The 15,250-nt window shown below is 42.6% G+C and overlaps 1 protein-coding gene across 2 annotated transcripts in view; it reads left to right on the top strand.

Annotated features, from left to right (window-relative positions):
- The window catches only part of DGKD (diacylglycerol kinase delta), a 63,085-nt gene that overhangs the window by 3,839 nt on the left and 43,996 nt on the right, over nt 1–15,250 (top strand). For both annotated transcript variants that reach the window (XM_054204442.1, XM_054204446.1), the window contains exons 2-3: nt 12,005–12,115; nt 13,239–13,319. In XM_054204442.1, coding sequence (XP_054060417.1) covers nt 12,005–12,115; nt 13,239–13,319 — 192 coding nt within the window. The remainder of the gene's footprint in view (nt 1–12,004; nt 12,116–13,238; nt 13,320–15,250) is intronic.

Here is a 15,250-nt window from a genome sequence, read left to right as displayed (position 1 = left end):
AACGGAAACCTAAGTGTTTGGAATGTGAAGTGCTATGTTTTAATTTGTTTTTAGGTAGAAAGAACTTTTGAGGAAGAGAAGAAGGTATAAGATAATTATGTTTAGCAGTCTTTAAATGATGATTATTTTGGGGAAAGAAGAAAACCACATATGATCAGGTATAACAGGTAGTGTAACTGCTGTTGTCTCAGCTGACAAAGTAGAGGCTGCAGAGAGTGCTTCATCAGCCATTTTGAGACCTGTCAGACTTGTACCAGCATCGAGCTTAATAATACATTGCTTTTAGCCCCTCTCCTGCTCTCAGGCTGCCATTGCTGCAGCTAGAGAAACTGTTGGTCAACTAAGATAAAGTATTTTTGAATGGATGGGAATTAGGAAAGAGATGAAATAAAATAGGAGAAGGATGATGTGCATGCGGAGAGGCAACAGAGGAGCCTCACTCCCACCTCAGCGGTGCTGGGGACTCAGCTGGAAGCAGCTGCAGTGCTAGTGTCATCTCAGTTGTCATCTGGCATGGGTGAAGACACAGTAATATCAAAAACGGTTCTGGGAGATGAGGGCGCGAAACAGAGGAGCGTGGCACCTTTCATGGGCTGTGACAGTAAAGTATACTCCTTCTTTTGCACTTGGCCTTTCATTGCAAGTGTCACATTACGAGCCTCGGAAAGCAGGAGAGTGGATGAATAGCCCATCTTATTTCATTCATCAGCTAGGTGTGATTTCCAGCGTGCCAGCTTTGGTATGTTGAGATCCCAGTTTGTTTACCAGACAGGATTTCAGCAACGTCCTTGGGTGGCATCAGGAGGACTTCTTGTTTAGACTAATTCAGTCTAACTTCTGTTTACTTTTATGAGCAATTTCTCCGTAATATTTTAGATTTTATAACTATTTATCGTTGCCTTGAACTTTTTAAGACAAGTTTGCAGTATGTATTTCAACAGAGTTGCAAACAGAGCGAGCAACTGTCTAGCTCCAGTAGCAGAGATATGTCAGGTTAATTTATATTATGAAAAGCAGGATAAATTAACCGATGCTAAGCTCTGTGCTGCGGTGGACAGACTTTGTTCAGTATCTGAAGTAGCAAGTTTCCGATTTCTGTGCTGTGTAGCAGTCTGTGGTATAGATAACTTTCGCACTATGGGAGGTTGTGATTCTCTTTCTGATTAGTAGCTGTGAGGTCTAGGAGCCATCCTGAAGTGTACAGGCAAGAAAAAACAGGAGGAAGCAAAATGTTTCTCCTCATTTTTGTGCAAGTTTCCAGAGCAGACTAAACTGGCTTCTCAAGCGTATGGTAGGCAATGCAAGCAACTGAAGAAAGCTCGTTTTGTTTCTTCTTGTATTGCCTAATAGATAAAATGTCCTTTTTGTAGGTAAAGAAGTGTTATTTTTATTTCTGGAGGGCAAATGTTTTAAGGTTGTCTGAGATACGATTAGAGCGAGGAAATGGAGAGGTTTATTAGTTCGATACAAGTATTAAAAGAAGTATTATGCATTTCAGAAGCAATGCATTTCAGTAAAGAGACAATGTAAAAGATATGCAACAAATGAGGAGGGAATTTTAATGACTTTTTGTCTTAATTCACATTCTGCCTGTGGCATCTAAAACATATTAAAACATCTGTCTGGTTTTGTTCTGCTGCCTTCTAACAGGCTGTCTAAAAGAGGATATTTTAGGAGCTTCACGTGTCATAAACTGTAGTGGCTCATGCTATAGTCCAGGTAGAAACTGGGAACACTTCACTTAAAAAGAGAGAACGTTGTTGCAAAAGAAAAGCTCTTGTGATTGAACTGAAACAGGAACATCTTGAGCACAGGCTTTAAGATGTGAATTTTCTTGGATTAACACCATGAACAGACTAGTTCCTTCTCTGAGCGCTGAGGTAAAGGGTAGGATTTTAGGCCACGGTACATGGCTGTAAGAATGTTTCTGTCTCTTAACTCAATCTACATTATGTTTCGCATGCTCTTCAGACTCATCTGTTCTGACAAAATTTGGGAAGCCTCCCAGCGCTGTGTTACCACTGGTGTACTGTAGGTTTGCCTCGCTGCTGGAGAGTTTTGGATGCTATGTGAAAGCAACAGCTGTTACTTCCTTTTAACAAAAAAAAACCAAAACAAAGCACAAAACCACATACACTTGTAGCTTTTCTCATTCCTTCTAACTATAGTTCAGGTTCCAGGAACTAAAGAGCTAACATTAAACTTTTGAATGTTTGGAGAACATGGATTTACTGAGACCACATTGCTAAAAAGTACATTGCCAAACTAGTAATTGTTATCTCAAACTAAATTAGAGACAAAATAAAATGGGTATTAAAGGGTTTTTTGTTTTTTTTTTTTAAAATAAAACTAAGTCAACTATTTAGAGTATTTCCCCCTACCCAAAATCTGTTGTTACATAAAAATCATTGATATTTTACTTTGTAGGAGTACTGGATTATAAATGAAAACTATACATGGAAACTGTAAAATGTCTATCTCTAGATTACCTGACTAGAAAATCCAGTATACTGCGTAAGACACTGCATAACTTTACCTTCTTTAATTACAAATCCAATGTGATTCTTTCTAAAATAGCAGATATACCTGCATACTTAAGAGAATGCAGAAGTGAGCTAGAGAGAGATCTTTGTATTCCTTATTTTCTTGAAAACTTAAGGTTTACGCTAGGTAGTGTCACAGCAGCATCGTAAATTTTAGGGCAAAATACTGTCCAAGAGATAAAAGCACCTTTCTCTTGGAATATATTTTCTCAAGGTTTCAAATGCACAAACCGTTATTTAAAGGAATTTTTATTAACTCTCCACTTAAACCATTTGTGCCCTGCTTTTTCCCCACGAGGTGGTTATTGCTTGTTGTTTCACTAAGAATTTATGTAGGTGTCTCTTAAAGAAAGAAGGTGCTTCTGCTTGGTTCTGCAGCTCCGTGGGACAATGCTCCAGGGACAGTTCCGCTTCAGGCAGACGAATAGCTGAGGCAGAGCAGGGATCCGCATCAGCTGCCATCTTTCATGGTCCCTGCTCGCACACTTCATACAAAGCACCCGGGAAAGCAATAAGCTTATTGTGCATGCCTGGTTCAGCGGCGCTGCACCTCCGCTTCCAGCCCACTGCTTCCAGGGGGCATGGCGCTTACTGGGCTGCAGGTGGGCAGGAAAGCAGTTATACAGAGGAGGAGGTCCAAAACCTGCTGCCCTCCTTTCATCCAGAGAGGAAAAAGGTGGCTTGCTGGCTAAAAGATTAGTAATTGATTAATACGTGATTACTGCATTTGGGTTTAGAGGAAATCTCTTGATTTCCTCACAGTCTTGTTGCTGAGTTGGAAGGCTTTACATCTGATACCTATTCTGATGATGTGGTTTGCTTTTTTTGAAAAAGGAAACGCTGTCTTGATTACATAATGTTTGCGTCGAGCATGTTGTGTTTGAGTCTTGAGAGTTTTAATACATGTAGCCATGTAATACTCCGTCAGGGAGAGGTGATACCACCTCAATTTCACATACAGGGAATTGAGATACATGCTCCTTCTATCAAATGCACAACATCACACAGGGCATCCCCAGGGGAGCTGGGAGCTGAGGCGGGTGTTGCAAGCTCCAGGGTGATGTCTTTACCCGTGGTTCAGCCGCCTTTGCTGATTCTTGAAAGAAGTGTGGCTGATAAAACAGGGAGGGGCTGTTGCCTGCTTTTCAAACTGCTCTTTGCCGAGGCAAGTCAGAACTCATAGATCTATTGCTGAGATTTTATTAAAAATCCGTATTCTGGGAACTCATGCCAGCCCCTTCTGTTCTGTTTAGCTGAAAGTTAACAAAACGGTGTTCCCAGGGCTGTGCTAATCTTCCTTGTTGTTACTGGTGCTGATCAAGATGTCTTGGCATGGTCAAAGGTATTTGCAGGACATTAAAACAGGGAAAATGGAAAAACAAATTCAAAACTTTAGAGTATTCTTTAAAAACCATGTTAAATGGATGAGGAAAAAAAAACTTAAAAGCATAGATTGTTTAATACATAAATATGGAAAATCTGATAATGACAATTGTTACAGATGAGATAAAAATAAATGCTAAGATACCTTAAGTATTAATTAAATGGCCGAAGGCCAAAAGCTGCTTTCTGCTCTCAACAGTGTAATCACATTGGAATACCGGTTGGAGTAAAAGGATCAGGATTTGGCCCTACATCTACCAGCCACTACCAAATAAGGCTCCTTGCAGAATTCGGTAGCAGAGTTGATGGGAATCCAGACACAGTGGGAGGAAGCTGTCATTCTCTCAGCCTCCTCAACACAAGGGCAAAGGATTCAGTTTTCTTCCTCAAGGTATAACTTTCACTTTCCCATCTCCTGAAGTTCTCGCACCAGTACTTTCTGCTGGCTTTTCCTTCCTACTTGGCCAAGATCTCCATGACATTTAGCAGTATGGGAAGGATGGGGTGGTTATGATTGCGAGGATGAGATCTGCAGCTGTATTCTGGATGTGCTTTCCCTTATGTTCGCTATTATTGTAATAGCACCGATTGCGCCTTCCCAGCCTGATACTCTTATATCAAATGGCCCTGACATGCCGTTATGGTAAGTGCCTAGCTCATTCTACCAGCTGGTGAAGTCGATGGGTGGGCTTCGATGGGCAACAGCGCTTTTCGGTAGTAGCTTGTCTCTCTCTGAGTGAATAAAAGTATTATTTAAGCTCTAGCGATACAGGCTGTAGCATTAGAGGGTTCTGTGTTCAGTGCTGTGATTCGCAATGAGGTTATATTGCTGCCTTTCAGCAGCAGAGCAGCGTGCTTCTGAGTTAACGCAGGGGATTCTGTGGTGCTGGTGCATAGCTGTGTGACAGGCATATCTCAGAGCTGAAAGTTTCACAGCAGGTCATGTGTTTTGACATTTTTTGTGGGGGGGGAAAATGCCCTAAGGAAGGGATGTAGTTGTGTATGTGTAGTTTAAGATGGTAGAAAAAATAACAGCATATTTTTCATGTTTGTCCTTAAATCTATAAAGTTCATGTTTAATTAGTAATTAAATTAATTAATTAAAAATTTTATTCCATTGCCACGTTTTCAGGTGGCTTTTGAAGTGTTGCTTTTTTGGCTTTGATTATCTCTGTGGATGGATTTGAGCCCTTATCTTCCAGCATTGTTACAGTTTGCTAGGATGACTTGAGCTTCGTGCTCAATTCTCCTCTTCTGATAAATGTGTTTGGGAAGGGTGCCTGGAGCCTATGGAAAGCATACTGAGGGCTTAAGCAGTTAGCGTGCCAGGAGTTGTCCAGCTACTAACTCATCCTGAATCAGAGTGCACTGGTGTGTTTTTCATTCTCTCTTCTAAGTAGCTGACCAGAGTATTCATCTATTTTAAGTACTTCGCTTGGAGCTTCTAACTGAGCTCATTTTATCAGGGAGCTGCGTGATGATATGTTGGTATGTTGTATTTCCTTTCTCCTATACGTGCAGTCTTTCTGCGTGCTTTCAAATGTGTTTTTCTTTGTTAATTTTTTCACTTTAGGTCTGTGAGTGCTCGTCCCTTTTAGGAGAGAATTATTCACAATAGTAGCAGCTAAACGTGGTATTGAAAAGAAGCTGGTTCAAAGACCTATTCTTTGTTTACTGGCTGCAGCATTAACTAATGAAGAATGAGGTATTTGAACATTTGTTTATCTGTGCCAAAGCAGATTCTAACTCAAGCCCAGTATTGGTATTTTCTTTGATACAGACTCCTGTTTTTCACTGTTGATCTGGAGAATAAGCTTGCGTTTCCTGTTGCAGTGACATCTCAGCTACACGATCATCGGATCGCTGCAGGCTGCTCTGAATTCTGCTTGCCTTAGTAGTTGCAGAGAGGCTGTTCTGAGAGCTGTCGGCTGAGCTCGCCCCTAAGTCTCTCACTGGGTATGCAGAGTTCAACTAATACAGCAGAGCTGGAGGTTAGAAAAGAGGGAGGACTGGGAGGAGGGTTGTTAGGGGAGATTTTGCATGCTCTTCCATGTTGTTGCATAGAGGTCTGTGCTGTAACCTGAGCTGGGTGCTTCCCTGTTTATAAAGCATAGGTTATTAAAACAAAATGGTATTAAACAATGTACACTAAAAGCCTAGACAGTACCTCCTTCATCAGTGGAGAGCTCGGCTTCTGTTACTGGGTCGTTGACTCACAGCCCTAGCTTCTATTTTGACATTTGATTCCTGCAGCTGACCTCTGGCTTTCTTTTCTTTTTTTCCCCTCTTCTGGTGTCCTTTTGTTGCAATGAGTTCAGATAATGTCTTGTCCTTTTCATACCAGTGGAAGAAATCATAATGCATTTTTCAGTTTTGCAAGAGCCAAGTGCACTTAATGTAGAATTCCCAAACAGGACTACACAACCTATGAACCTATGAATTTCTTGTGCTGCCCTATAGATCTGTGTAGCTCTCTGTGTGGCCGGTACTTGGAATTGCTTTACTGATCCAGCTTTCCCCCCTCCAAGCTTCCTGGAGTTAATTTGCAGGGTGTGACCACTGTCTGGTGGAAGGATGTTGCTCTCGGATTAGCTTGTTAACCCCCAGCCTTTTGACCTTTCATGTCTTGTTCTGTGGGGCTGCTTAGATTTATTCCTCTAGTTTCTTTGGCGTATTTACTGGTTTTCATTTGATTTCTAAATAATTATTAGTTCCCTATTTATGACCAAAAAGAGCTTTTAGGAAACCAGCTACTAAAACTGTTTTCCCCACAACAGGGTACGGCACTCCAGATTTATACCTGCCCTAGCGTGGCAAGACTATCTTGCCATGTTTAAGTGACTGCAGATCTACTCCCATCTTTTTTGCCACAGCTTACTCAAAGTCAGCGACTAGTTGCTTGGTCCCTGGGGATCAACTGCCTGTAAAATTCCTTAGTAAGCATAGATAAAGATAGCCTGTCGGTTCCGCATATGCTTTTTCATTTTGTTTTCTCCTTCTCTGGGCATTTGATGCTTTCTTTAGTCAGTTATTTGTTGTTTGGCATCAGCACCCTGCTCAAAGTTTTATAGTACACGCAAATAAAAACACTCTGTGCCCTGAAGTTTTTACATTCTGAAGACACATGGAAAACAGAGAAACCCAGATGTTGAGAACTTTGGTATTTGGGATTCTTTAGTTGCTGTTGAGATAGTTTTGAATGATTTTGCTTTTACTTTGTATACCGTTCTTTTTCTGCATCAGAAAGCAGTATCAGAGGAGCAAAATTCTTTTTTCAGATATGCTGCAGCAAATAACTGCCCCTAAGAATATGTCATGATCTCAGCTGTGAAATAGGTTGTATTGTTCTTTCTCTGTCTATATCGAACACGGTTTGGATCCTCCCTGTGCCAAAGGACACTTGCCAGCCTGACAGCTGGGTTGACAGTTGCCTTCAGCCTGGCTAATAGGATCTGGTTTTCCAGATTAGGAAATTAGTTGTATCAAGGGCCCTATTTCCAAATGGGGCAAGAGGCTTAAGCTTCAGGAGAGGATGGGTGACTCCTGTGTTTCATATAGTGAGCAGGAGAAAAAGGGATGCCCTCTGAAAGCAGCTGAAATCTGATGTGATCATTCTTAATGTTTTACTAGAATCATTTACGTTATCAGTATAGAAAGCATTTAATCTGTGTAGGCTGGCTCTCTGATCTCCTCTTGTGGGTTACTGGATGCAGAGACGCTTCAGACAAGTAATGCTGCAAAAAATGTGGCTGTGTCTTGTTGTTTTGTGAATGACTACTGTTAATCGTTTGGCTTCTTGTTCTTATGAGGTGGGACTGTGTGAAGGGGAAGCGCTGCAGCACAAGGCTCTCCCTGTCTTAAGTCCTTAATTTAAGTCCTCTCAGTTGTTTGAAACCATTCCCTTTGAGGTCAGTGGCAAAACTTTTCTTTCGGCAGTTCAGGATTAGGCCTAAACACCGCACCCGTTTTGACAGAAGAAATCTGAGAACATATTATTTCTCTTCCTAAATGTCAAATTTAAAAAGGGGATGAGTTGGGGGGAGGGTTGTGTATGCTCGCCGTGAATTGAATTTTTTTTCTGCAGGAAGTTGCTTTTCTTCAAGGCCAAAGATAAATAGTGAAACGCTAGAAATTTCCTAGGCCCTGCCTTTCACCTGTCTAACCGCGTTCTTTGCAGGGACGCTTAAGACTGGTACGTACAGTGTTGCTTTAAATTGTGAGTTTGTTCAGTAATCTTTTTTACACTCTTTTGTAATACAATAAAAGGGGGTCACTGTTGGAACTAGTAAGTAGCACATCAATTTAGACTTGATCCAAGAAGATACCTAATTTTTTCAGTGTTGTCTGCCCATGGGGTGCCATGCCACAGGACACCATGCTGGAGAGCAGTCTGGATAGTTCCACCACAAACAATTTTTATATTTATCCTTGATAGGATGCACGTAATCAAACCTCATGATGTTTCAGGGCAGTAGCTTTTCCTGTAGGATCCAATATATGACACTAAAACCGGATTTAACTCTCTCTTTTTGTTATGGGAGAAGTAATTCCCCTTTTGTCTTGATGAATTACATGGCTAGTAATCTGATCAGAGTAGATCTTTAATTAAAAAAGCTAGAGAGAGGCTGGTGAGCAGAAATAACTTCAGCTCCCTCCATTTATTTCATTCGATGTCACTTTGCTGTCAGGTCCCTTTCCCCAGTTTCAGCTGCATTCCTCTGCAAGTAGCAAGTCCTTTGGCTGTAAAATTAAAATAGAGGAGGAGAAAGGCAGCGATGTCTGAATCATTTTATAAAGTCATCTTGATCTTATCTCCAGCCCTTTCCGCCCAAACCCACCAAACTCTTTGCTGAGCTGTGTGCCTATAAATAGAACAGTGTCTCTCTCGTGTGGAGATGGGCAGCTCTGAACCAGAGGCTTGTTTTCTCCGAGCGGTGCCTGCATGCGAGAGCTCGCTCCTCGCTGGCCTTTCATGTCTGACTTACGTAGCGCTGAGGTTTGCTGTGGACTGAGACCGGCAAATGACATAAACTGTTACACAGGGAGGGGCAAGGTGACCTCTGGGATTGTTGCCTTTTGGTTTAAAAAAAAAAATAAATAGAGGGTTCTGTTTAAAAGAGGAATGGAGGAATGCACGTCTTGTGCAGAGGTGAGTGAGCCCTGCTGAGGTGAGGGGAGCCGAGCATGGCAGGTGGGAGCTGGGGGAGCTGAGGCAAAGCAGAGGTGTTGTTTTGCTGTGCGTTGCTCTTCTGGTGGGCTGGGTGAGACTTTGAGCATCCAGAGCGCCACTGACCCAGCCTGGGGACTGCGGGGCTCTGGCTGACCCCGGTTTAAGCATATCTGTGAATAAGCGTAGCAACAGAGCTCTGAAAGCTCCTCCTGCAAGTTGCTATTTTTTGATCAGATTCCTGGCTGACTTGATATCTTTGGGCTTTGCATCCTGGGAGTTTTCCCCAGGACTTTTAATTCCTCTCTGACTTTGGTTCAGGGCTTTGCAGAATTTAGTAGCTGCTTTCTGTGTCTCATTTTTTAACTATATGTGGTTTTGTCCAAGGAGTGCAGAAGATCTCCATGTTTCTGTCTTAATCTGAAAAATCTCTTAACACTTGCACATTTTGTCCCGTATAGAAAGTGAACTGCAGAAATGCGTGATTTCTTTTGCATGATAATTTCGATGCTGTTGCTTTACATTTCACTTGGCAGCTGGGAGATGGAGACAAGCAGAGTGAAAATGATTTTATTGGGATCTCGTAAAAAGTCCATGGCAGAGGAGGAGCCCGAATGCACCTTTCCCAATTCCAGATGAGTGCCTTCAGCTCTGGCCTCAGCTTTGGGGCTGTTTCAGCAAGGGATGCTGCCGGGTCAGTCTTTGAACTCCATTTTTTCTTACGCGGAAGCTTCAGATTAAGATCATGGCTGAGTTTCAGATTCTTTGCGTAGCACCAAGTGAGTTTAAAATCTTGTTTCTGGGTATCGCTATATTGTATTCAACCTGCGGACCCTAAAGCTGCTCTTAGATGCTGTACGGCTTCTCAGTCTGTATTCCTACTGCTGTGTCCCTGCCGTGACTTGTGGAAAACGCGTGCCAAGGTGTCTTTCAGTGACCACTTCAGAGCTGCGGGGAGCCGGTGAGGGAGACGGCTATTTTTTGTTAGGAGCTCAGTCTTCAATCGTGCATTTTCATTATCTCTTTTCATTCTGCTGGAAATACCGGGGAGTTTGGCGATTCCTGATTGCACCAGGCACACTCAGTTGGTGTTTGCCTGAGCACTGACGGCTGTTTCTGCCAGCGTGCAGGTGGTTTTGTGAAACAGAGAGCTGGGAAACAGCGGGGTCTGGGGTTCCCTAGCCTCGGAGTCGGCCAGGTCCCAGGCTCCGATGTAGTTGATGTTTCTTTTGGAGGAGGTAGGACAGAGCTCGCCCTTTTTCCTTTCCCAGGGCAGTGGAGGACGGTATACAGTGGCTCCTATGGCCGGCAGCTCTCTTTCAGGTGTGGGGGTATGCGTGAGCCTGCTCTTCCCCATCTGATCTGTCTGTAGAGGCATCACCATGGTGGTCCAGGCCCTGTGATCTCTTGGGCCAGTTTGAGGACAGCTCAATCTAGCAAGAGAGGAGCATGTATTGTCAGACGGATGTTTCTTCTTATAGTCAGCATTTTTTTCCAAGTGCTTTTTGAGGAAACTTTGAGCTTGGCAAGGGCCAGTGTGTGTGGAAAGTATTAAAATCTGCAGCTGTTTCAAAAAGGAAAGACCCACATTAGAAATATATATAGCATTTTAAAAGCAAGTTTAGTGCCCTGGAAAGGATTTCTGAAATGAACTAAACCCTGAGGATCAGCAAGAGTATTTATTTTGTGCTCTGTAGTAGCCTGGCAGTGTACATGTAATACCGTGTTTCTAATTAATTGATACTCATCGGTGACCTGAGTCTGTTACAAACCTGAGTTACACTGAGACCTCTGGTATGTTAAAGCTGTGTCATTTTCCTGGCATCAAGATACAGAATAACCTGTCTTGCAAGATTGTTGGACCATTTGTTTCCTGTGCTTTAACTGTGTGTTTATCACATCGGGGCTCTCTCAGCAAGAAGTGGGTTCCTGGGGGCTGTTTCCTGGGGAGAGAAGTGGGTTTCTTGTGGTACTGAGGCCTGACAGCAGCATTTGCAGTTTCTGGGCCGTATCTTCAATCAGGAATTTTCTGAACCCTCAGCTCTGACTTTTCTGCCTTTTGTCTTTCTAAGCTGCAGTTTTTGAGATTATTTTCATGTAGCTGTTGGTATTCAAAATCTGTCCTCAGCAAAGCAATCAAATGTATTTGTCGAAAGAGAATGAAGTGCATGTGGATTAAATACATACCCCTATGTATGCATAGTATGTGAGTGAGCATATGGGACTGTGTATGCTGGTATGTCAATCTAGTTATAAAGCAGTTAAAGAAAAAAAAAAAGGCAGCGTGCGTAGACAGTTTTGGCACTCCAGCCCTGGGAAATGGCAGCCAGCCAGAGAGTACTGAGGCAGGGCCAAGACTATCTGAAGAATACCAAATGCTGGAGTTGGATATAGCTCCTTCTTCACTCTAGTTTCACTCTTCACCCTGTGGGCCTGCAGCTTGCCAGCTCTGTGCCAGGTAGATGCTGATAATTTCACAAGGCAGAGCTGGAGATAGGGACAGATATACTGTGGTGTGTACGTGCTCGTCATCAAATGCCAGTTGAATGGAAGGCACAATTACCCACAACTGAAATCTGACCTCAGTGAGTTAACTGTTATGCTCCCCGAGTCATTGTTAGACTTTGAAATGCTCATTCAGTAATAAGTTATTTATCTTTTTTGGTATCGTGATAGCACTGGAGACAAGGATAGAACCGCACTCTAGTGTGGATTATGCATTGCAATGGTTTAATCTTGTTAAATTCACTGGCTTGTGTTGAATGAATTTGTTAAGCACTTCCAGCAGAGGGCACTAAGATTATTGATCTCAAACTCCAGTCTTTTTTGGTACGGGTATATAGTGGGAGAACATAAACGATGCCTGTAAATAAAATGTATGTCTCACCCCTCTCCCTTCTTTGTTTTGTAGACTATCATAAAAGAGGGGATGCTGATGAAACAGACCAGCTCCTTCCAGCGCTGGAAGAGAAGATATTTTAAGCTGCGAGGAAGAACACTCTACTATGCAAAAACTGCTAAGGTAAGGTCTTGACAATGCATATAAGTCCAGGGGAAGAAAGTCAGTAGTGGAACTTTTGGAGGCAGATGGGTGTCTGTGAGAAGGCAACCCTCAGTAGAGAAAAGAGCATGTGCTCTGAAAGCACCTGTCTTCAGGTTTTGTAGCTACTAGAAGATCCCTGTGTTTTGCCTCATACTTGGAAATGCCTTTCTTTAGGTAAAGCGTCATGTGGACTTGTGACACTGATTTTTCCACATTTTTTCCCCCTTGGTACATTTTAGTAGGGCTTTGAATCAACAGAAGTTAAAAAAGAAGGGAGAAAATATGAATGAAAAGAGGAAATGGAGGAGACAAATCAGAGCTGCCAGATCTGGTTTAATACCTTGATAGTCAACTAGATATAAATCTGTCTCCTTTCACAAGAACTACCTGAAAGGAGGTTGTAGAGAGGTGGGGGTCGGGTTCTTCTCCCAAGGAACAGGCCATAGGACAAGGGGAAACGGCCTCAAGTTGCGCCAGGGGAGGTTTAGATTGGATATTAGGAAAAATATTTACACTGAGAGGGTTTTTAAGCATTGGAACAGGCTGCCCAGGGCAGTGGTTGAGGCACCATCCCTGGAGGTATATAAAAGCCCGGTCGACATAGTGCTTAGAGATATGGTTTAGTGACGGTTTTGTCAGAGTTCGGTTGATGGTTGGGCTCAATGGTCTGAAAGGTCCCTTCCAACCTGGGCAATTCTGTGGTTTTATGATTCTAATAACAAAGCGACAATTATTTTTTTTAAATGATCCCTTAATAAAAATAAAGTCATTGTGTTTGCTGACTAAAGACAGGCGAGTTCCATGTGTGGAACTAGACTCCTGAGTCCTTCACGTTGTTGGTGCTGGGCCTTTCCTTCAGTTCACAAAAGGCTGTGCTGGGGTGTGCTGGGCAGACATACAGGCATGTCCCTTTGGGTCTGCTGTTTATACGGTGGATTCAACAATCCAGGTTGCACGGGGCTCTGAGCAACCTGATGTAGTTGAAGATGTCCCCGCTCATTGCAGGGGCGTTGGACAAGGTGACCTTTAAAGGTCCCTTCCAACCCAAACTATTCTATGATTCTATGAACAATTCATTAGGGTTTTGAATTTTTCTTTCCAGTCCATTATTTTTGATGAGGTGGATCTGACAGATGCCAGTGTGGCAGAATCCAGCACTAAGAATGTCAACAACAGCTTCACGGTAGGATTTTTTGCATTATTTTCCATTCTTCTTGCATCTTTCCCCCACATCCCTTCTCTTTTGCAGAGTTTAAAAACATCTGAACAATCTTCGTAGCCTCTTTCATTAAAAAACAAACAAACAAACCAACCAACCAACAACTTACTTTTCCTTACAACATCATAACTCATCTCCGTGCACATGGGAAATACCTTGGGTTACTATGTATAGCGCAAAAACTTTGCATTTGGTGATTTTCTTACATATAAACTAGGAGGGTTTGATAGAATCCATTTACACAGTGGGACAGAAAAATTTGTTCTGCTGAGGGAGTTGGGGGTGATGTTGATGTTTATGTTTGAGATCTTGCTAAAGGAATTTAGTTTTCCCTCCAGGCCTTAAAATATGTAAACTTCTTTCTCTGACTTTATTTGTATGTGGCTGTATGCGTGTTTATATATGCACACTATATATAGTGGCAAAGCAAAAGGAGAAACAAAAAAAAGTCTCATAGCAATAACTCAAATCGGTTTAGGATGCTTGTTAGGTATGGAACATGTGCTAAATATTTGCAATCTGGAAACATGGTGGTCTCACCGCTTCATTTTCTTCAGGCTTAGTAACGGAGGAAAAATAATTATATTTCTGATGTGCAGGTGTTCCACAAGCTCCATTTTGGGGGAAACACGTGGTGTGCAGAAAAAAGCCAGTGACAGCAGCCATGCAGGACGAGTATCAAGCAGCTGCACGAGCTTCGGAGCTGGCTAACAGCAGTAACCTCCACACAGCCTCCCAAGGGCTCATAAGGGAGGAGAGAGGAGGGTGTGGAGAAAGCAGGGCAGTGTTGGTCTAAGGTGAAGGGGGGAGCAATCCAGGTGGAGGGAGGAAGCTGATCCTGTAGGATGGTGACCCGCAGGTGGTGGCCAAGACTAAGCAGTGTGCCTTGCACTACAGCAGTCGTGACCCCTACTTTAAATGTCTAGCAAAGGCTGTTTCTGTTACGTAACTGTAAATTTTTGCATTTTCAGTACCTCTGCAAAGCAGCTATGGGACCCACCCTATTGCAGATGAAACCCCAACACTTTCTCTAAGTTTGAAAACACTTTCTTCATCCATAATTGGATGAGTAGGAGACTCATCTGGGTCTGGTAGTAAATATTGATATCAGGTGTCAGTGCAGGTGTCAGTGTCTGTGCACAGAGAGAAGGATTCTGCAGTGAATTCAGTAGTGAATTCACATTTTCAAGAATGTGAAGTTATAAATAATAAATATTTATTTATTATGAAGGTAGCTTTTTTCTTGGGTCTTGCTTCAGTTTTCCCATATGTAAATAAAGACTGATTTTTCAGGTAAGCAAATGTACAGTTACTGTTTTGATTATTATTATAGTTGGGAGGGATTTGTGTGTATGTATATGTAGTGTCGGGATGCTGTGTTTAGGGACAGGAGGAAATAGTGTGTTTGCTCTCTCACATCGCCCCATCCAACTCCAGCAGTGAAGAGTTACTTCCATCTCTATGGTACCGGGCTCTGCCAGTCCCTGCCTTCCCTAGGGGATAAAAAAATATAGGATTACTTTGTGACTCAAGTAGCAGCTACGGCTTGCGCTGTTGATCGCTATACCATGGGCCTCAGGTAAACTTCAAGAAAAACATCTCTCCTCTTAATTTCTATCTACTCTTTCGATAGGCGGCTTACAGAGGGGTTTGACTGTGGTTTACCATGAGCTATAAAAATACTTAGAAAATCAGAAGGTTGCCAAGTCTTGCTGCTTTTTAGTCTGCCACATCATTGCTGTCAGTGCTTTTGATTCCTTGCAGTTTTGCCATTTTCTCTTGGTTTTCTTTGAGAGCACTCTGTTTCTCCCCTCTTATCTCCGCAGCTCGGTTCCTTTCTAAAATTCAGAGTTCTTTGACACTTTTTCCTGTTTCAAATCAGTGGGACTCACTGT

The sequence above is a fragment of the Rissa tridactyla genome, chromosome 6, assembly GCF_028500815.1.
Source record: "Rissa tridactyla isolate bRisTri1 chromosome 6, bRisTri1.patW.cur.20221130, whole genome shotgun sequence".
In the NCBI taxonomy this organism is placed as follows: Eukaryota; Metazoa; Chordata; class Aves; order Charadriiformes; family Laridae; genus Rissa; species Rissa tridactyla.
This window is presented reverse-complemented; position numbering and strand designations above follow the sequence as displayed.